At 33.9% G+C, this 22,286-nt stretch overlaps 1 protein-coding gene across 2 annotated transcripts; it reads left to right on the forward strand.

Moving 5' to 3' along the window:
• The first annotated feature begins 2,340 nt into the window (after nt 1–2,340).
• LOC109858299 (putative fatty acyl-CoA reductase CG5065) lies at nt 2,341–14,203 on the forward strand. 2 transcript variants are annotated; one of them, XM_020435402.1, is made up of 10 exons: nt 2,341–2,417; nt 2,544–2,683; nt 2,980–3,102; nt 3,171–3,296; nt 3,477–3,622; nt 10,703–10,818; nt 10,906–11,101; nt 13,380–13,628; nt 13,725–13,982; nt 14,058–14,203. In XM_020435402.1, exons 1-10 carry the CDS (start codon nt 2,357–2,359, stop codon nt 14,134–14,136), a joined length of 1,494 nt encoding a protein of 497 aa, XP_020290991.1. In that variant the 5' UTR covers nt 2,341–2,356; the 3' UTR covers nt 14,137–14,203. The 2 variants fall into 2 exon arrangements, with proteins under 2 accessions (XP_020290991.1, XP_020290992.1); XM_020435403.1 differs by lacking the exon at nt 13,380–13,628.
• Nucleotides 14,204–22,286: the final 8,083 nt, after the last annotated feature.

Genomic DNA, 22,286 nt, shown 5'->3' on the forward strand with positions numbered 1-22,286 from the left:
AAAAAAAAAAAAACAAAAAAAAAAGCTACAGTTTGAAAAAAAGGTTGCTTGCCATATTATTCAAAATCGTATTTTAATTAGACTCTCCACTACCACATACTTGTTTTTTAAAAAAATCCTAAGAAAATTGTCGTCAGTAATTTAAAAAAATCCCACTTTACAAAGGCTCAGCATAGGAAATCTATGTTAAACATTGAAATATAAATCTTCCATATTTTGGAATTTAACATTGCTACCCTTATTATCCAAAAAGGCTACGTATAAATAAGATTATAAACTATGTATATCGCAAATTTAAAGAAAATCCTAAGAAAATCAATAATTCGGAGAACGTCCTTAAATTCCGCCGGCGATTTTTGACAAATCTACAACATCCCACAATCAAATTGTTTGTTGGGTAGATATCTAATTATAATGTCAAAAATTTTTTAAGTGGTTTGCCGGTGACACCACAATTAAACATTGTTAAAATGTTGTTTAAATTAATTTAACAAATTAGAAACTCACCGCAAATTAGTCTTAGCTGCGCGTCTATATTTAGTCTGGTACGACAGAATAGATTCTTGATTGGAGGTTTTGAAATTTACTTAAACACCGTGAAAGATTTTCTATTCTATTATTATTTCACCGTAAAATTTTCTATTCGAAAAGAAAGAAGAAAGAAACCGTCGTCTATAAAGACGAACACGTTGATATATATCTGTAGGTAAACAAAACACTGACGCACAGCTATTACAAATTATACTTCGATTATTATATATCTTTTTCACTACCACAGGTTAAATCACTTATAGTGCATGTGTACACTGTACTTATATAGTACAGTAAATGTGTACTATATGTATAAGTGTTTTATTATGTAGTCTTATCAATTTATTACATATTTTGTCGGTATAAACTTAAACTTTCTACAATTTTATTTCCCTAATATGAGACATGCAGCCGCTCTTAATATCAGATACTTTATATTAGGAACTGTAAAGTTCTTTATTTGGTGTATTATTTAGTACTAATAAGGTTTTAGTACTCTCATATTTTTAGATTGAGGCAAAGAAGAGCAATCGTAATCTTACAGTTTATTAGAGGCTGTTAAGACAGTAAGAAGCAAAGAAATGAGATATTCAAAAGCATTTAAACAATTCAGTGTCCCAAAACATACTATTGAGCGATACGTTAAGAATGACGATAGTTTTGTTGGTGCTAAGATTCCTATAGGAAAGTAACTCCTTGTGTTTCATAGTAGAAATCTTTTTTCTTGAATTAGCAAAATCGGCACTTTTGATGACAAAAATTCACATAAAAAAAAATATAACTATTATCAATTGCTCATTTTTGTCAATAAAACTTGAACATATTTCCCATAAGTTTGACATAAAACTAACTAAGAGAGAGTTAAGATTACATATTTAATAAATTGTAAGTCTTTAAAAAAAGATATCTCATAATAGGCACCTTTATCCTATACATAATAAGATTGTTATTTTTCGGAACAAAACCGAAGGAAGTCAGAAAGATTTGTTTTTATTCGCAAACATTGTTGCGGTAGTAATTTTTTTGTAATTAAACGGAGATGTATACATATTTAAAAACAAAATATAAACATTTTATCATGTAATATCTATTGACTTGTACGAAGGACTTACTTTTCGGGACAAAAACCTGAAAAAGCAATTTTTTTTTTATTCGTATATATCGACAGTGATTTTTTTAAATAAAGAAACAATTTGGCTTACTTTTGGCAAACTAAACATTTTTTTTATTTCTGTTTTAAAAAAATTAAAATTTAGATTCGCTTTTCATTATGTTTGTAGCGTATATCTTTTCTGTATCCATATTCTTCATTATCGCAAATAGATTATGCATTTATTGTAATTTTTTTTTATGTAGAAACACTAAAGAAGATTTCATAGTGGATCGAAACGTTTGTATCTTTTTTTTAAATCCTCGGATTAAAGAAGAATTTTACTCGAACATCAGATGTAACTGTAGTTATAGCTTTCTCCCTATCTTTTTATTTAAATATACAACGAGCACGAAACATATAATTAAGAAAAAAATGTATAATAAAAAGTACAGCTTTCGACTTTTGATGCCAATACATTATCATACGAATCTTATACAGATGCCCAACATAATTTTTTGCATTGCATATATTACAGGAAGACTTGCTGAAAGCAACAAACAGAATATCAAATATGAGATAACTATTTGATAAACTTCTATTCCAAATCCGACTAACTCGTAGTTGGCAGTCAACGTGTTAGGAATTCTATATAAAAAATTTTTATTGCCGCATTTTTGTAATACCATATAATTATTTAGTATAATTATTATGGATATAACTAGAAGTGAATACATGAAAACTCAACAAACTGAATTACAACAATTTTATGCTGGTCAAACTATTTTTATTACAGGTATGTTTATATATTTTTTCACGTGAAAACTTCGATGACTTTTTTTTTAAATAGATACTTTCCAGACGTGTTTCGGAAATCACTATTTTCTGGATTTATTGTAATATTATTTTATTTTATATGTAGGAGCTACTGGATTTATCGGAATAGTCTTACTTGAAAAATTACTGAGAAGTTTTACTGATATTTGCAAAATTTATATTTTAATACGTCCAAAGAAAGAACAAAGTATCGAAAGCAGACTGAACGAATTATTTGAAAACAGGGTGAGTTGAGTATACATGCTTATTTATACCAACGGCATTAGTATATAGAGAGGAGTGCACCATATCGTTCTGCGCCAAGGGAAGTATTTCTCGGAAATTTCTCCCCCACTACCGCGCGCCGTCTTCTCTTTCGATCTCTGCCAGCAGTCCGAGATCGAAGGAAAACGACGCGCGGTAGTAAGAGCAGCCGGAGAAGAAATTTCTGAGAAATACTTCTCCTGGCGCGGAATGATATGGTGCACTCCTCTGAAATGTGTACCAATGTACAATTGAATTATTTAATATTTCTGTACTAGTTATTTGATCGAGTAAAGAGAGAAGTTCAAAATTTTCGACATAAAGTTGTGCCAATTTCCGGTGATCTTTATAACGAAAACTTAGGATTGTCTGAACATGACAGGAACATATTAATGCGTGAAGTAAGCACATGAGATTTATATTACATTATTTATATATATAATAACGTCAATAATCTTCTATATTGTAGGTATCTATAGTCTTTCATGTGGCGGGGATAGTACGTTTTGATGAAGAAATACATCAACTTATTACATTGAATGTTTATAGTATCAAGAAACTTTTAACGCTTGTAAAACATATGCCAAAGTTACAGGTGCAAGCTTCTTTTACAAATATTTTCTACAACATACTTTATTATATTTAAATGTTATTTGTAAATTAATAAAATAAAAGTTTTAATATTGTACATAGTACAGATATTATATTATAAAATACTTTATACTTTTTTATTGTTTTTTTGAAAGTCTATTAAACATCGACGATTATTTTACAGGCATTTTTATATACATCTACCTTGTATTCAAACAGTCATTTGAAAAATATTGATGAACGTTTCTATCCATGTCCGATTGATCCTGATTATCTGATCAAATTGTTACGTAATTTATCTAGAAAGGAATTCAATGAAAAAATATCTCAGTATGTATTCTTATTTTATTTATATTCATGTGCTTCTTATTGTTAGATACTGGATACCGACGCTAGAGACCTGTAAACCGACATTTCGAAGAATCGAAATTTCTCCCTATTTATTACATCAAATGAAAAATGCTTCTCTAGAAGCAATTAAATTATGCTAAGATTTGTATGAAGTCCTATTAAAGTGTCGGAAATGAGAATAAATGTTTTACTTACAGTTTCTTATTATAACCCAACCATATTTTCATATTGTAGAATTATTTTTAAGCCTTACATATATACTTTGACCCTGCTTCATACAAACGTACAATATAAAAGAATATTATGAAACATTCAGATTATAGTTAAAACGTGTAGTTAACGAGAAAAAGCGATTCTCGTGTTGACAGTATAGGTTATCATATGCTATCATAGCGAAAAAACGTTTAAAAGAGCATTATATATTTATATTCAAAAGCACTATGTAGTTTCTTATATTTATTTGTTTCTGTAGAAGCACTTTTCATGTAATGCAGTAAAAATAATTAAAAATTAAAAAAATTTAGATTTCTAAAACGTCGATTTACAGGTCTCTATAGTCGGTATTCAGTATTCTCCTAAAGCAATAAAACATCTTAATTTTTTACTCAATAATTATAATAATCGTATATACAATAAAACTTCAGTAATCTCGAGCATTCTAATTTTGATTTCTTTTTTTATAAATAGACCAATAATTTCTTCTATTACAGTCGAACTTCCCAAAACGTAAACTCCCAAAACGTATATGCCTCCCAAAACGTGTACAAATCCACTCTCAAAACGTATATTTTCCCCTCCGTCGCTTTTCTCACCACTAAGTATGATTACATTCGAAACTGCGCTAGCGCCAGATGAATTTATATCAAGTAAGTCTTTGCGCATGCGTGAGGTAAAGAGTGAGGGAATAGGGGAGGTATACGTTTTGGGAGGCTCGTCGGTCTCGACTGTATACGTTGTGGGAGGTTCGATTGAATTAATTGTCCCTTTGACTATAAAAATATGGGCTGGCAGTAGCCAAGTTCACGTCAGAATCCATGATGTGTCGCGCTATAGCGCTATAGATGACCAACGGTCAACGTAAGAATTAATAGAGAGAGAAGAGTTATACCGTATTCATTGTGTTTTCTCATTTTTGTGACATATTTCACGTATTGTTTATAATAGATTTTTATACAAAAGTAGTAAAATAATAATAATAATATATTGTTATGTAGAAAGTTGTAAATCAACCAGATATAAGACCAAACATGATGAAAAATAATGATTAAAAAATAAATTAACATCTAAAAATATAACTAAACAAATAATAGTGAGGATTAAAAAAATTTAAAGTTACATACAATTTTAAAAAATTTTGACGCACATATTTTATAATTAAATATTTTAGAAGATCATAAGTATGAGCTGGTAAAATCATATTAAAATATTTAAAGGTAAAATTAAATTATATAGGTAAACTTCTTTCTCTGAAACAGCATGATGATTTTATTAAGCATACTTGTACAAAAACCGTTTTTTAAAGAGACAGTAAAGTGTAATGTAAATAAATAAAGTGTATAAGTAAATATTGTATTTATAACCATTTTAACATTTTTATATATGTTTAATCTTGTTTGTGCTTTATCATTATCTTTTATTTAAACAGTGTTTTATTTCTACCTTTGATTCAAAGATTTCTGCGTTAAATATAATCTTAATACATTTCGATAATTTGAAAGTCCCGCTTTTTGCTCATCGGGGCGGGGCCTAAGTTGCATATATGTTAAATACAGTGTTTTACCAGCGTGAAGTTTAGCTACTAGCAATCTATATTTATATAGTCAAGGATTTTCCAATATTCTTGAGTGACTACGCATCCCGTAGAGGTGCGCTTATTCCAATCTAAGAGTCTAAGATATAAAAAATACATATCTTTTGTCTCTTGCTAGTTGAGCGCTAACTAACAAGATAAACAAATAATTTCAAATTTTCAAACACAGTCTCATGCGCTCAAAAATAAAACAATTACTGGAGTTCTATATGTAACTATGTGTGTTTTTTAACCTTTCAGTGCCAGAAATCAAAAATGACCTACGAGTTATCCAGACTAAGTCTGCGAGACCCGCGCGACTTTAAGTTCGAATATCCTCGCAAAAAAATATTTTTTTGATTTCTTTTTTGTTTTTAATCGATAATTTGAACGATTTTGCATCGATAAAAAACCAAATTAAAAAAATCTTTAGTAGTAGTTTTGAAGATATAAGCGTTTAAAGAAACACCTGACAATTTTTTTCAAAAAAGGCTTTTTGTTTAAAAAATCCTAATTATTTTTGTAAGTAAGATTTTTACAAAATTCCAACGCAGTTTTGTAGAAAATTGTTTGTACTTTCTGGGATAAAAGTCGTCTAGAAATTGTAAAAACATTTTTACAATGAGTCTTCCGAGACGTTTTTTGAAGAATGGATTTTTCTAGCACCTAACGTTGACATACAATATTTTAGCAATAAATCAATATTTGAACATATTCTTTTTTTAATAGAAAGTTTAAACGACTCTGCATTGATAAACAAAACAAATTGAAAAAATCGCTAGTAGGTTTAAAGAAACGTTTAAAACGGTTTTGCGCGCCATGACCTAATAAATCGCTATAAATGTACATATATTTTGACAAAATTATGAAAAAATACAATACTTTTCGAAATGCCAACATCTTGTCCAGGCTTGGAACTCTTTTCTCTCAAACTTCAAAATCAAACTTCGCAAAGCTATTAAAAGGATGCTGAACCACCGGCTTAAGGTAGTTATTGAGCCTCAGTGGAGCTCATCCACTTGTACTTGTGGCGTACCAACAAGTAAGTGTAGAAAGTAAAGAAAAAATTGAGCATCACTGACACGCACACACAGAGTTCAGCATATATGTGTACACATACACATGTATAAACTTATCNCTTTGTCGTCTGCTAAATTTAAAAAATGAGCAACTTCTTATTCGAATTAATATTAAACAAAACCGTTGACACACTTGAAACAAACACAATAGATCCGTAATAAAATTATCTGTATGCTCCTAGTTTTTTAGAAGGATTGTAAATACAGTTTATTATATTACATTGAAAACGTTACCCGCTAGAGGCTCAAGGATAGGCTTTGTGTGTTAAAAAGCTGAACTTCAAAGCCTTATATCTTTTTTTTGGTACGGCTGAGCTTTTTGAGATTGAACAATATGATAGATTGCTTACTTAAAAATGTATATTCCAAATATGAATAAGATTGTAAATAGACTGAAAATCTCAATAACTACCTTAACAGCTGCTTTGCTGCTATGCTGTTCAGTAGGTGGTGCCCTCTATACAAGGATAGACGTATATCTCTTTTCTTGTCTCTCGTTCGGTTCGCCCGTTTGATAGTGGAGAGGATATGCATACGTACACAGCGCGTCACTGAATCGCGGAATCGGGGATCGGAGGGCAAGCGGGCCGCACGATTCGTACGGCGCTTGTTGGCGAGCAACCGCCCCGCTTGCCCACCGATCCCGCGCCTATTCCGCGATTCAATGACGCGCTGTGTACATGACTGTCTGCTTGTGTGCGTATCTTTCCTACTACCCGTGCTTCATTAGGAGATCTAACTAATCTCGTAAACTAGACAATAAAATCACATTCTGAAAGTTCCATTATATTATATGTTTTCAGCTTGTTGAATATTTAAATAAAAAGAATTAAGGAAATGGCAATAACAAGATAACACCAGATGTTCACCGCTTCGAATGTAACGGACTATCAGTCTGACTATCAGTCTGTTCGTTATATTCGAAGCGGGTGGACAGTTTGCGTCCTGTTACGTAATACTGACGACTACCTAACTGCCATTTCCACCTCTCTTTTTCTCATACTGAATATCTATGTAGCGTATCTTTCTTATCCATATTCTTCATGATCTTGAATAGATCATTATTTTTTGTAAGTTTTTATTATAAGCATATAAAAACTATTATAAGCATACAAAATACTAAAGAAGATCCCATAGTAGATCAAAACGTTTGTTAAAATTTTTTTAAAATCTTAGAATTATAAAAGAATTGCACCCGAACATCTGGTGTTATCTTGTTATTGCCATTTCCTTAATTCTTTCCATTATATTCTTTTATGTCATCCGCTTCTCGGCCTAGTGTCTGCATATTTATACGATGAAGTATAGAAATTGTTTAAAAATAGAAAAATATGATCAAGTGATAGTAAGAAAGTGTAACTTTTGGTTCTTTTCAGTGGTCAAAGTGTTACAACGAGATTTGTGTTTTTACGTTCTTTACTTTTGTTAAAGCGTTTTTGATTTAATACAGTAAATAATAAAATTAGATCTACTAAAATAATGTATTCCGTTGATAAAACAGAACGATTTAGCATCATCTTAGAAGATACTGGATACCTCCAGGAGTATAGAGCCCTTTAAACCGATGTTTTTAATTTTCTTCTAGTTTCCTATTTACTGCATCAAATCAAAAATGCTTCTACAGAAAAAAATAATATATGAATATAAGGACATGAAGAGCCGTTCGCAGGATGTTGTGCATAAATGTGCTTAAATATATATATATGTATACACATATATACTTTGAAATAATTTTTTTCCTCTATATATAGGATGCTGGATTTGCATCACATATATATGAAGGACCCAATATATTTGACCTATTATATTTAAGCACATTTACGCACAACATCCTGCGAACGGCTCTTTATGTTCTTATATTCATATATTATTAGTTTAAAAGACTTATAAAGCCTGAGAGTAATCTCTATTTATCACTAATTATTAGAAAAAAATAAATTGGATAAATATACAGAATAGGGGAGACCCCTCCGATCAGCTTCAACTTTTAAAAACGTACTCAGGAAAATCATATTTACAATATATGAGAACGAGAAGCCAATCGGAGGGAGCTCCCCTATTCTGTATATTTACCATAAATTGTACTAAGAGTTTGCACTCTTTTTTTGGAATGTAAAATTCAACATAAATTTTGTTTTATAAAGTTTCCTTCTATAACCTCACTATTTATTTTTTATTTATTGAACTTAATCCGTGCCTTTCGGCTTTGGGTAGCTTCCGGTTATTTTATATTTTTGACATCTTTGACACAATATAACTTAACATTTTTGACATAATATAACTTACGTAACATTTTAAACATTTTTTAACATTTTAACACATCTAACTAGCTAATACATATTTTACTACTATTACTATCCCTAATATTGCTTTTACCTTTACTCATCACTTACAGCTCATATTGTCATTACAGTTAATGCCACTCTGTTTATCACTTTATTTATCACTGTTTCTTTACTATTTTTTTGGTATTCTTCCTTAGTCTTATCCTTCTTTTATTTTCCTTCTCTCCTGTCCCTCCATCTCTTTCTTTTCTTTCCTTTTCTTTTTTCTTTTCTTTCCTTATTCCATCTATTCTCCTCATTACCTCCCAGCTTTTCCCGTCTTCTCTTACTCTTTTTCTGATATTTCTTCTGATATTTCTTTTCTAGTTTTCTCATATTTCTTCAATACGTGTATTATATCCTCTATTTCGACTCCGCATATATTCTACACATCCTTTCCTCTTCTATATAACCTCACTATGTATTCATATATGTAGACTTATTTCTCTTATGTACATATATTTACACTAACAATAGAGAAATCGCTCGTTGTTTAAAACTAAATAATAATAAATTAAAACAGGTCAAATTACGAGCAAAGTAAATCGAGGTAAAATATATTCATTTAGCAAACTCAATACATAAGATGCGAAATGTTTCGACATACACAGATGTCTTCATCAGTCGCAAAATATAAAAGTAAATTAAACAAAGAGTTTTAAAGATGTTAATTGGTAGATGTCCATACCTCGTGAAGATTGAAAGTTTGTAGTCACAATATCAAATAAAATAAACTGAAAAATTGAATAATAAGTACTTACAAAACCGCACAATAAATTATATTTACACTTTCACAGCGCAACAAGTACAACAAAAAAGAATCTAATGAGACCCATATTATAATTGGAATGTGTAGTTGACACGAAAAAGCGACTCTCGTGATGATAGTATAGGTTATTTTTCTGCAAAATTTGTTTATTCGTTTCCTGAATTAATTTTCTACTTCATAAATTTAAAGTATATAGTTTGTAGTTATTTTGCGCCAAGTTTCAAAACAGTTTATTAAGAAAAGTTATATCGGAGGTGTTGCCGGCACGAATAACGCGAACCACTACCCGTACCTTTTGATTCTCTTTTGTTCTCTCACACTTCCTGTCTTTCTTCCTTTTTTCTTCTTTCAACGCGCTCGTACATGTATGCTATTTGGTAGCAGGCATACAAACATCCATACAATTTGGTCGCACGACGACGACCATAATAACGTTTCTGAATGTAAATTTCACACACAGTTTCGTTTATCTTCCATTATCTTCGTTCAAAAGTCACAAACCGAAAAAATACAACAATACTTTTTAAAAAATGTTTTATTCTGAATCGATTTAGACTAAAACGAAATTGATCAGTTCAGTCGTTACTGAAATATTGCTCTATGAAAATCTCCGCTCTCTTTTATTAACTGAATTTCGCGTATAAGAGACACGATGCGCCTTGCGCAATTCGAGTGCCACTTCGTTGTGCTTGAATTTGGCGCAAAGCACTACCGTGTCTCTTGATCATATGCTATCTTTGTGAAGAAAAAAAAAGCAGTATATACTCATTTTTAAAAGCACTATGTAGTTTTTTATATTTATTTGCTTCTGTAGAAGCACTTTGTGAGTAGCAGTATTAAAAATTACCGAAATTTACGTTTCTAAAACGTCAATTTATAGATCTCTATAGTCAGTATCCTCTTAAACAAATGACGTTGTCAACGACCTTTACTAATATCTAAGGCCCTAAAGATTTTTTTCATAACTTTCAGATGTCGCGCTAAACTAATATCTAGTAGAGACACCGGTTTAAAACTTTTGGGTGGGTCTGGGAAACCCATATCTGGCACTGAAAAGTTAAATACGTACGGAAAATATATAATTACTATTTTATACAGATTTATTGCTGAAACACAATACACAAACAGTTATACGTTCTCGAAAGCCGTTGCTGAAACGCTTCTCTTTAAAAAAAGCGAAAATGTACCACTCGGGATATTTCGACCTTCTATAGGTAAAAAATCTACTAATCAAATATATATTAAACAAATCTTTCTCCTGATGGTAAACCAACTAAATGGAAAAAAGTACTACTTTGCAGTCGCACCTACCGCTGACGAACCATTTGCCGGATGGACCAACTCCTATGGAGGACTTATGCTATTTTCATTATTTATTCAATCCGGTATCATGAGAGTTGTGTTGTGTAATAGCAACGCACGAGCACAAATAGTGCCCGTTGATATTACCGTTAATGCTTTAATTGCAAGTGCATGGGACGTTCATAATCACTTTAGGTATACAACAAATTCTCTTTACGTTCACGTCCAGTATTTTCACAATTTCCTTTATTCTCACGGATAGTAATTCTTAGTTTACATATTTCTATCGTCTTGTTTAAGTAATTCTATCGTCTTAATTCTTACAAACATTTCTACGCTAGTCAAGATGTACTTTGTGCTTTCTTAGTATCGTTTTGTTAAAAACTTTTGCCAAAACGTAGAAGAATAGGGAATGAAAAGAAAAGTATGAAAATAGTGAGTTTATAGATTTCGACGTCGTGAAGAATAAAGAAAATGTGTTATAACAGATAAATAAAATGTAAGAGAAAATTCTGTTTTTAGACGCGTACATATTTTTAGTCATTACATTTCAATTTATATACCACAATTTTTGCTGATCAGATTCTATCAGGTTTTTAATGTACTTGCTTAAAATTTGTTAAGATTATTATAAGCTAACAAAGTTTCTTCTAAAACAATGTGATATATAAATTGGAATTTAGCGACTGCGATGCGTCCTATGTACATCAAATAATGAGAAACTCAAGATTAGAGTAACAGAATATAAAAATCAGTTGAATCGTAATATTGATAATGTTTCGGTCGTCACTTAACATTGTATTGATACCGATCATAACTTTAAATGGAAAGATACTTTAATTTTAGACAAAAAATCATCTTATTTTAAAAGACCCATCTCTGAGATATGATTCATATATAATTACAAAATAACTTTATCAATGTTATGTCAGACACGGACAAGTTGAAACTGTATTTTTCTTTTTAGAAATCTATAAATCGAAATAACCGTTATCTGGTTGTTTTCTTGTTTTTTAACCTCAGCTTGTTTATACCTTGTAGTTTTGTGCGTAGAAATCTATATAAATGTAAGATACCCGTAGAATTTACGTATTAGTGTGTTTGTTATTGTTGTGTTTGGTTTAACGGTTTTATTTTGTTGACTTATTATTTTTATTGAAACTCGATTTGTTAACCACCAAGCACTACAAACCATACACTGATTCTAGTAATAGATTGCATGCAGATACGCGCGCGTTCAATTCCTATTTGTTAGGAGAAATTACAAGTTGTTATCTTTGCATTTAGACATTAAAATTTTTTGTATTTCTGTTTATAATTACATTAAGATTGTTATTAAAAAAGAGGGTAAATGTTTACAATAGGGGAGACCCCTTCGATCGGCTTCTCGTTTTGATACATTGTAAATATGACCGTCCTGAGTACGTTTCTAAAAGTTTTATCCGTCATTTCATCGCTCATTGTTTATAAAAAAGTTATAAACCAAAAAAGTTTCATCAATAAACTATCGTTTTTCGACACCGTGTACATTTCAGAAGGAAATGAGTAATGTTCATGTTGCCAACAATGTGTGGATATGTAGCATATCCCGAAACTTTCTGTTTTGTTTTCATTTCTGCGTTCGTATTCGTCCCGAATGTATAATTTTGATACTAGAATTGATTTTTGATACTAGATTGATTGACGATTTGTTTTCATTTCTTTGTTGTAAGCGTGTAGGCAGGAGGGGCTGCGCCCCCCGCAGGTGGAGGGGCTTCGCCCCTCTCCCCTGCTTCCCCCTCGGGGAAAAATAGGAAACGACTTTCGATTACATGTCGCTTCATGATAACATATACGTGATTTTTAGCGACACTTAATCAGAAGTCGTTTTCTATTTTTTTCCGACGGGGGAGCACGAGGGAGGGGCGAAGCCCCCCCCCTGCCTACATGTTTACAACACACAAAAAATGTACACGGTGTCGAAAAACGATAGTTTAGTCATCAAACTTTTTTGGTTCATAACTTTTTTATAAACAATGAGCGACAGATAAAACTTTTAGAAACGTACTCAGGAAGGTCATATTTACAATGTATCAAAACGGGAAGCCAATCGGAGGAGTCTCCCTTATTGTAAACATTTACCAAAAAGAGATCCGAAGATTAGATCAAAACGTTGGCAAAATATTTTAATAAACATATTTACCACGAACATCCTGGTTGTTTGCTCATATCGACTCTTCTTTCTTGTATATTTGAGTTCTCACAAGCAGTTGTACTTAATAAATATGATATCAATTTGATGTTAGTGACACACAATTTTGTAATATTCTTAAACAATCCAATTAATATTGAAACACATAGGCTCTGTTCAGTTATTACTGGCAGTACTGAAAATCTATAGAGTTACGTTACGTATACTATAAATTTTTCAGTACCTACTGCTAGTAATAACCGAACTGGGTAGTAGCCATAGTATTGAAATATTTATTTGTAGGGAATGCAAAAACAATTTTAAATTAAAAATTTATAACTGTATTATATCTGCTGATGGCATCAAGTGGCGTAAGTTTTTTAACAGTATAACAACATCAAGTACTGTATATCCCTCGAATGATATACTATGGGAACCGATGACTTTTTTAATATCGCAAAAAATTATATATCAAATTTATATTTTGTTTTGCCATTTACTTCCGGCAATATTATTAAATATATTAGGAATAGTCACAGGTCATCGACCAAGGTATTGTAAAACAACATAAATCTGTTACTCTTTTTTTTGTATTTCCTATCATGAATATAAGTTTCTATCAAAATTGTATTTCTTTATGTTTTTCAGAATGTTAAAAGTATATCAAAAAACCCATACAGTGATGAAAATTCTCAGTCCTTTTACCCTTAACGACTGGATTTGTAGTAACCGCAATGTTCAGATGATGTGGAATCGCTTAAGTACGCAAGATCAACAATTGTTTGACTTTAATATGAAAAACTTTGATTGGGAAACTTATTTTCACAATTTTTGCAAAAGCGTACGTTTGGATCTCCTAAAACAGAATGATAGCACTTTGGAAAGTGCTCGTATTAAACGTAAAAGGTAATGTGACTTAAGGTTTGTTCTTAAACTAAACTATATGTTCAAGTCATCTTAAGAACAAATCATGTATTACAGATTATACTGGATGCATCAAATATTCAAAGGAATCTTTATTTTTAGTAGTTTTCTGCTTGGTTGGTACATGGTTGTATGAAAATTACATTATAAAGTTTGATTTTTCTTGACGACGCAATATTCGTCTACATACATATCATTGCATTGGTGGAAGTATTTGTTTTTTTGTTATACGATTTTGTTATACAATTGTTGTATGATTTGTTGTACAATTTGCAAGATTATAAAGTATAATTAAAAAATATTTTTTGTTCTTACTTATGTAGCAATAAACAAATTAAATCTTAAAATATGTTTAATAGTAGTAGTAAACATTTATTGCGTCCCAGATAACCGGGTTTACAAGACGTTTTTTAAAGGAACGTACCCAAAACTTTTACAAAACCAAACCTCTATTATACAACTTCATACAAATCACTTTCCTCATCGCTACTTACATCTAACTTAATTTACCCTACCGGGATGGCGAGACCGCGTGAATAGTCACACCATCTTCTCATCCCGGCCCACACACACACACGCTCCCCCCTTCGGGCTTTCGCTTCCTCTCGCCTTTTCTACATGTCTCCCTTCTTCACCTCCATACTTCTCTTTCATCCATTCCTGACCATCCATACACTCTCATTCTCTCTCTCTCCGTCAAACCCCCCCTCTCCCTTTCACCTCCCCCCGCAGCTACTCCAACCCTCACCCCCTACTTATCCTAACTTTCCCCTTCCAATCTCTCCTTTTTCTCTTTTTCCAGCTCCTTCATCCTCCCCCTCACCGTTCTCCCCCAAAACCTACCTCACTCTCTCCTGCCAGCTCTCCTCCTTGTCTCTCCAACGCCTACACCTCTCCCAGACATGCTCCCAAGTTTCCACCTCTCCTCCACATAACCTGCACAACTTGTCCTCCTCTCCTTCCCAGTACTTCCTCTCCCCCACCTCATTTCCAAGCCTGAACCTTACTACTCTCGTCCATCTCCTCTCATTCCACCCCCTCTTCAAATAACCTGATACTCCCTCTCCTTTTACCACTCTATACCACCTATTGTACTTTAATTCCTCTATTCTCTCCCACCTCTTCTCCGCCTGTCTCTTCCTTTCTCTTTTTTCCTATTCACCACTCCACACTTCTCCTTTCTCTACTTCCTCTATATTCCTTTCCATCTCCTCCATTCCTATTCCTTTTCTTTAAAAAAACTCCAACCTTTCCTTCTCCCCCTCCGATATACCACTTCCCTTTTTTGCCCTATCTCTCATCTCCTCCCAGCAAATCCTCGCAATATCACTACCTTTTCCCTCTCTTAATCTCCTTTTGTATTTCCACGCTCTCCTCCCCGCTCTTATACATAATTTCTCCCTTTGAAGCTCTTCTCTTACCATATACCCTGGCGTTCTTTTCTCGACTCCCAGCAACCACCTCAGATACCTTTCCTCCTTTCTTTCCAGTACTTCCCTCTTCTTCCACCCCCAGATCTCCACTCCATATCCCATCACCGTCCAGATCAACCTGTCAAAGAGCCACAACCTTCTTCCTTAATCCTTCCCAAGTTTTCGCTTCCCTATACCCCATACCTGTCCCAACACAGCTGCCGCTTTTCTTCCTCTATCCCTCACCTGCGCCTCCTGCTTCCCATTTTTTCTCAACACATATTCCAGGTATCTGAACTCTTTGACCTCCTCGATTCTCTTTCCCTTCCATCTCCACTCTCTCTTCTTTTCTCTCCCTCCTCCTTTCCTGAATCTCATCACTTTAGTCTTTTCCACATTCAATTCCACTCTCTTCCTATTAAGATACGTCTCCAACCTTTCCAACATACTCCTCATTTCCTCCTCTTCTTCCGCTAATAGCACCATGTCATCCGCGTATGTTAGCGAGTATACCCTTTTCCCCTCTAACACCACTCCATCCCATCTCACTTTTCTCATTTCTTCCTCCAAGTCCGCTATCAAAATATTGAAGAGCAAGGGGCTGAGAGGGGATCCCTGCCTCACCCTTCTCGCCGTTCAGAAACAATCTCCTTCCTTTCCTCCCACTTTCACTCTGCACTTCGTCTCTCTAAATATCTGCTCTACTCTCCTCACCAACCCCTTCCTCAACCCTCTTTCTCTCATTGCTCCCACTAATACCTCTCTATCCACCGAGTCGAACGCTGCCTTCAGGTCAACGAACAAGGCTACCAGCTTTCCTTCTTTCTTTCCTATCTGTCTGTTTATTAGGTAGTTCAATGCGTAAATGTTGTCTATTGTTCCCTTTCCTGAATCCCGTCTGGTTGTGCGGAATTATCCCTTTCTCCTCCAAATCCTCCCGAACTCTTTCCGCCAGAACTGACACATACATTTTGTATATTGACGTCATCAGGGTTACCCCTCTGTAATTCTCCACTCTCTGCCCCTCTCCTTTCTTTACTATAGGCACAATGATCCCCTCCTTCCAATCCTCCGGCCACCATTCCCCCTTCCACACCTGGTTGCATAATCCTTCCACCCAGCTCTCTATCCTCTCCCCTCCGTATTTCCAGACTTCTCCCGGAATCCCGTCCACTCCACTCGTTTTTCTATCTCTTAGTTTACCTATCGCCTTCTTTATCTCTTCTCTCTCAATGTCCTTCTCCTCTTCCTTCTCCGATCCTCTTCCTTCTCTTCCTCTTACTACCCTCCTTTCCACCCTTCCCAACAGTCTCATGAAATACTCCTTCCATTCCTCTATCTCAATACTTTCATTTACCCTTTTTCTTTCTCCTCTCTCCCTGTTTACTATTGTTCATTACATCGCGTCGATCAGCTGATCGCGGAGAGCAGAGGCTTCTCACCTCCCCTCGAGCGCTGCTCGCTTCGCTACGAACCGCTGAATACAGATGTATGTGCCAGATGTATGCCATTAATCTTATACTGACAATCATACACGCCTACAGAGTTAGAACCATATATGTAATACTTCTATATTGCTAGTACGGTGCCGACCTGAAGCCCAAACGGTACGGTGCTGACAATATAGTAGCCTCTCTCTCGCGCAAGGTCCAGCTGCTTTGTGCGCATGCGGTGAACATTCAAGCACGCTTGGGCATTTCTCTTTCTCACGTTCTTTCTTCGCGTCCTCTCACTTTCCAATGCTTTGTCTCGCTCGCACTCGCTTAGTAAACGCGCCTGTGCATGATGACGCTCGACTATCTATGCCCATATTTGGACTTCGTGCGTCTCTCTTTCTCGGGCCTCGTGCCTCTTATTGCGAAGATACGCGACTAGCAATATAGAAGTATTACATATATGGTTAGGACCATCGCTTTCCACGTGCTCATTGGTTCATATTTATTAATCCATATCTCAATAACTATTGCAAATTTCGCAAAATGGCAAATAACTTTTCGATTCAGTTTCATTCACTCTATCTCCATACTTCGGCTGTGTCAAAATTTCATGGACACCCTGTATATACAGGGTGTCGCGCCGTAGCGACGAAATGGAAGGAACTAATAGAATAACATGTGCATACGTAAACAGCATATAGGCTGCGTTCGGGCAGCGCGCTATCTGCGCTATTGTATTCCGTCGCTACGGCGCGACAGACTGGGCTATCCTTACGCTGAATGGACGCTGATTAGCGGATCTTTATTAATTAATATTTTGTTAATTATTGCGAATCTTGCAAAGTGGTATAAAAAACTTTTTGTCTTAGAATAACCCCCTTCTATCTACCTACGAGCGGTTAGACGGTAATTATGGGACACCCTGTATATGTCATTCATATAAAAAAAATTATTTAAAACAATTTTTGGAAATAAGTAGTTTTTAATGCTTCTTTTGTTATTGATATCTCAAAACCCATTCGAGATATCAAAAAATCTTTTATACAAAAGTTTTTTAAGAATTTTTGGTAATTTGTTTAAATTATTTTTTTTAACTATGTTCTTTTTAACTATGTTTTTTCTTAACTATATATATATTTTTAATTGTCTTTTGGTTGCTTTTTCTTCTGTCATTTTGTTTTATTACTTTAATTTTTGTTGGTTTTAATCATTTTATGGAAGAAATAAAATTTATAAAATATATATCACAATTAGAAAAATTACAATTTTTTGTATTGATATATGTTTCCTATATCTTATATAGTTATTTATATTACTTAGTATACGTTTTGTCTCTATCCTCTGACACATCAGACTTACGACTGATTGTGACAGAATACGCTTATCATCGTTTGAAAAAAAAAAAAAAAAAAAACATATTTATCAAGTGAAAGACATATCGAGACAAAGTGAGATAAAGCAAACATATTCTGCGACATTGTATGCGTAAATGTAAACTCAGAACGTAAACAAAATGGACAAAGTTATATTTTCTTAACGAAGATCGAAACTGCAAATTCAATGTAAACATACGGGTCTTGTAGCGAGCTATAATCTCCAGTCGTATGTATAGAGGAGTCCGTATCGTTCCGCTCCAAGGAAAGTTTTTCTATTGAAATTTCTTTTCTGGCTGTTTCTACTACCGCACGCCGTACTCTTTCGATCTCCGCCAGCGACCCGAGATTGAAGGAAAACGGCGCGCGGTAGTAGGGACAGCCGGAGGAGAAATTTCCGAGAAATATTTTTCCTAGAGCGGAACGATATGGTGCACTCTTCTATACAGTCGTGGTCATTGAATCGTTTCATGGACGCGGGGGGCTAAGAGTAAGAGGGACAGTATTCCTTAGCAGTAAGTATTGCCAACGGGCGTCGTACTAACTGTAGCAAATCTCAATGTATTGATCAATTACGTTAGTCGATTGATTAATGTGACAAACGTGAATGGTCAATTCCGCGAGATTTGCGACCTGCGTTTGCGTCTCATTGATTGGCCACCGCATTGCGCGTAAGAACCATTCTGCACAAGACGCAAGCACGAGTCGCAGTTCGCAGATCTCGCGGAATTGATTATTCACTTTTGTCACAATAATCAATCGACTAATGTAATTGGTCAATTCATCGAGATTAGCGTTACTACAGTTAGTTAATACGGCGCCCGTTGGCAGTACTTACTGCTAAGAAATACCGTCCTTTTTACCTCTAGCCCCCCGCGTCCACAAAACGATTCAGTGACCGCGACTGTACAAAGCGTCTTGTGGAGAGCGACTATAGTCGCTCTCGTTATGGCGAAAGGATTAACATCGCTCATGTCGATGCAAGCATTAACGCTCGGTCTATTCGTGTGACATCGCGCCCTCGGCTGGTATCGATTTGTCCCAGAGAACGCTTGCTGTCAAAGATCCTGAAAAATGAGTTTCAAGAAAATAGAAGTGATTTATTCGATACACATTTAAGATTCGTTAGTTTTTAATTACTACTATTACTTTCTGTGTTCCGTAATTTTATTGGGAAAAAGAAAGAAAATGAAAATTTAATAAATGTTAAATTTTAATATGCAATGTATAAACTATGCGTGTAATTCAATGGCCAAGATGTTTTTTGACGGTCAAGACTCGAGAAACGACAAGATATTGTAGGCAATGGTTTAGGTTTGTAATGTATTATTAGTCCTTGACGGATTTAGCGGTATGTATTCGTGACGATGATTTTCACGTGTTGTTTTCGTGAATCTCACGCGTCTTAAATATTCGGTTTCTCTCGACTGTCGAACGGTCGACGGTGAGAGCAGTCTCGTCTCAGCTGTCGACAACTGAATAGCCACCGAACCGAGGAGATCCTCGTGGCACGCGCGTTATCCTGAGGACAAGGCCTTACTAAGACTATAATCTATAACTGATAATTTATAAATCTGTATTTTCATTTGTAACAAGTAAAATAAATCCTACAATATCATGCGTACCCAGTAAAAAATTTTTCATGTATAAAATTGTATGGACATATTTGGTATATATATAAATTTTCATAATTAGATATAATTATTTTAATTTTTGTATAAGTATATATATAATTATATATCAAAAATTGTTTAAAAATATAGTAAAAATTAGTTTTATATAATTTTTTTGTATCTAACATGATACTAATAGTTATTTTGTAATTTGATATAAAATATCTCTGAAGCCATTNTCTTAAAAAAAGAAATTCTCCGTGTATAAAATTGTATNGACATATTCGGCATATAAATTTGCATAATTAGATATAATTATTTTAATTTGTGTATAAGTATATATGAAAAATTTTTTACCGGGTAGCGAAGATGGACATAATTTATTTGATTCTACAATACACATTTAAGATTTTTTGTTATATTTTTATTAATTATTATAGAGTGTCTGTCAAAACAAAAAATCTTAAATGTGTAGAATCGAATAAATCACGTCCATCTTCGCTACGCGTGATATCTTGCCGTTGTATATACAGGGTGATTCAGAACAACTCTTTATCCTTGAAAATACATATTCCTAACTAAATTCTAGAACAACTTTTTATTTGACAAAATTTTGTCTGAAGCTTACTTTTTGAATGATTAATAAAAATAGGTGACTTACTACGAGTCGGATAGAAGAGATAGGCACGGGCGGCGCAACTCACCGTGATTGATAGTGATTTATGTGATGCACAGATTAAGTGATACAAATTACAAATAAATAAATAAATAAGTAAAAGAAAAAGAAAGAAAGAGACAGAGACAGATACAGAAACAGTGTGTAACGATCAGCTGATTGAGTCAGGCATCACACGTAATCGCCCGCGTCTGACGGTGAGTTGCGCCACTCCTGTCTACCTCTTGTATTCGACTTGTGGTAAGTCACCTATTTTTATTAATAACTCAAAAAGTAAGCTTTAGACAAAATTTTGTTAAATAAAAAATTGTTTTAGAATTTAGTCAAAAATATGTATTTTCAAGAATAAAGGGTTGTTCTGAATCATTTTTTGTATAAATATATATGTATATATACACGCATGAAACTTTAACAGTTTTTTTGTACACATTGCATATTAAACTTCAACAGTTTTTTTATTAAATTTTTATATATGATCTTGTTCTTTTTCTTTTTCAGTTGGTCGTAATGTCCAAGAGAAATATTTCGTAGTTTATTTCTTGAAAAAAAGTACCTACAGAACAGAGAAAAAAAGACAGACACTCTATAATATTAATTAAACTATAACAAAAAATCTTAAATGTGTAGAGAGAATCGAATAAATCACGTCCACCTTCGCTACGCGTGATATCTTGCCGTTGTATACAGGATGTCCTATAATTGCCATCTAACCGCTCGTAGGTAGATAGAAGGGGTTATTCTAAGACAAAAAGTTTTATACCACTTTGCAAGATTCGCAATAATTAACGAAATATTAATTAACAAAGATCCGTTAATCAGCGTGCATCCAGCGTAAGAACAGCCCAGTCTATCGCGCCGTAGCAACGGAATGGGAGGAACTAATAAAATAATATGTGCATATATAGACAGCATATAGGCTGCGTTCGGGCAGCGCGCTATCCGCGCTATTGTATTCCGTCGCTACGGCGCGACAGACTGGACTGTTTTTACGATGAATGCTGTTTAGCGAATCTTTATTAATTAATATTTCGTTAATTATTGCGAATCTTGCAAAGTGGTATAGAACTTTTTGTCTTAGAATAACCCTTTCTATCTACTTACGAGCGGTGAGACGGTAATTATGAGACACTCTGTGTATATATTTATATACATATATACAGGGTGTCCCATAATTGCCGTCTCACCGCTCGTAAGTAGAAGATAGAACCGCTCGATAGAAGGGGTTATTCTAAGACAAAAAGTTCTATATCACTTTGCAAGATTCGCAATAATTAACGAGATATGAATTAATAAAGATTCGCTAATAAGCGTGCATCCAGCGTAAGGAGAGCGTAAAGACAGCCTAATCTTTCGCACGGACGCGCCGTTGCGGTGAAATGGGAGGAGCTAATAAAATAGTATGTGCACCTATACATAAACAGCATATAAGCTGCGTTCGTTATATAAGATCGCACTAATTACCTAATAAATTAAATATCCGCGAGAAAAAAAAGACTAGGCTGTCCTTACGCTCCCCTTACGCTGCACAGTGAGAAGAATGCTTCTTTTTAGTGAGCGAAAATAAAGTCAGAGTTTTTTGCAAAATTACCCAGATAGCCAAGTCTGTCAAAAGTAGATCATGCAAGTGTCTACTATCACCTGTTGTCAACAAAAAGGCTACAAATCTGATACAGAAGTTGTTATTATTGATTAAGTCTACAAATTGGTGCCAAAAATCGAGCAGATCTTGCTCACAAAATCTGACAGCAGATTGGCTGCAGAAACCGAGCAAGATCT

This window comes from Pseudomyrmex gracilis, unplaced genomic scaffold (genome assembly GCF_002006095.1).
Source record: "Pseudomyrmex gracilis isolate BER0280 unplaced genomic scaffold, ASM200609v1 scaffold_197, whole genome shotgun sequence".
Classification (NCBI taxonomy): domain Eukaryota; kingdom Metazoa; phylum Arthropoda; class Insecta; order Hymenoptera; family Formicidae; genus Pseudomyrmex; species Pseudomyrmex gracilis.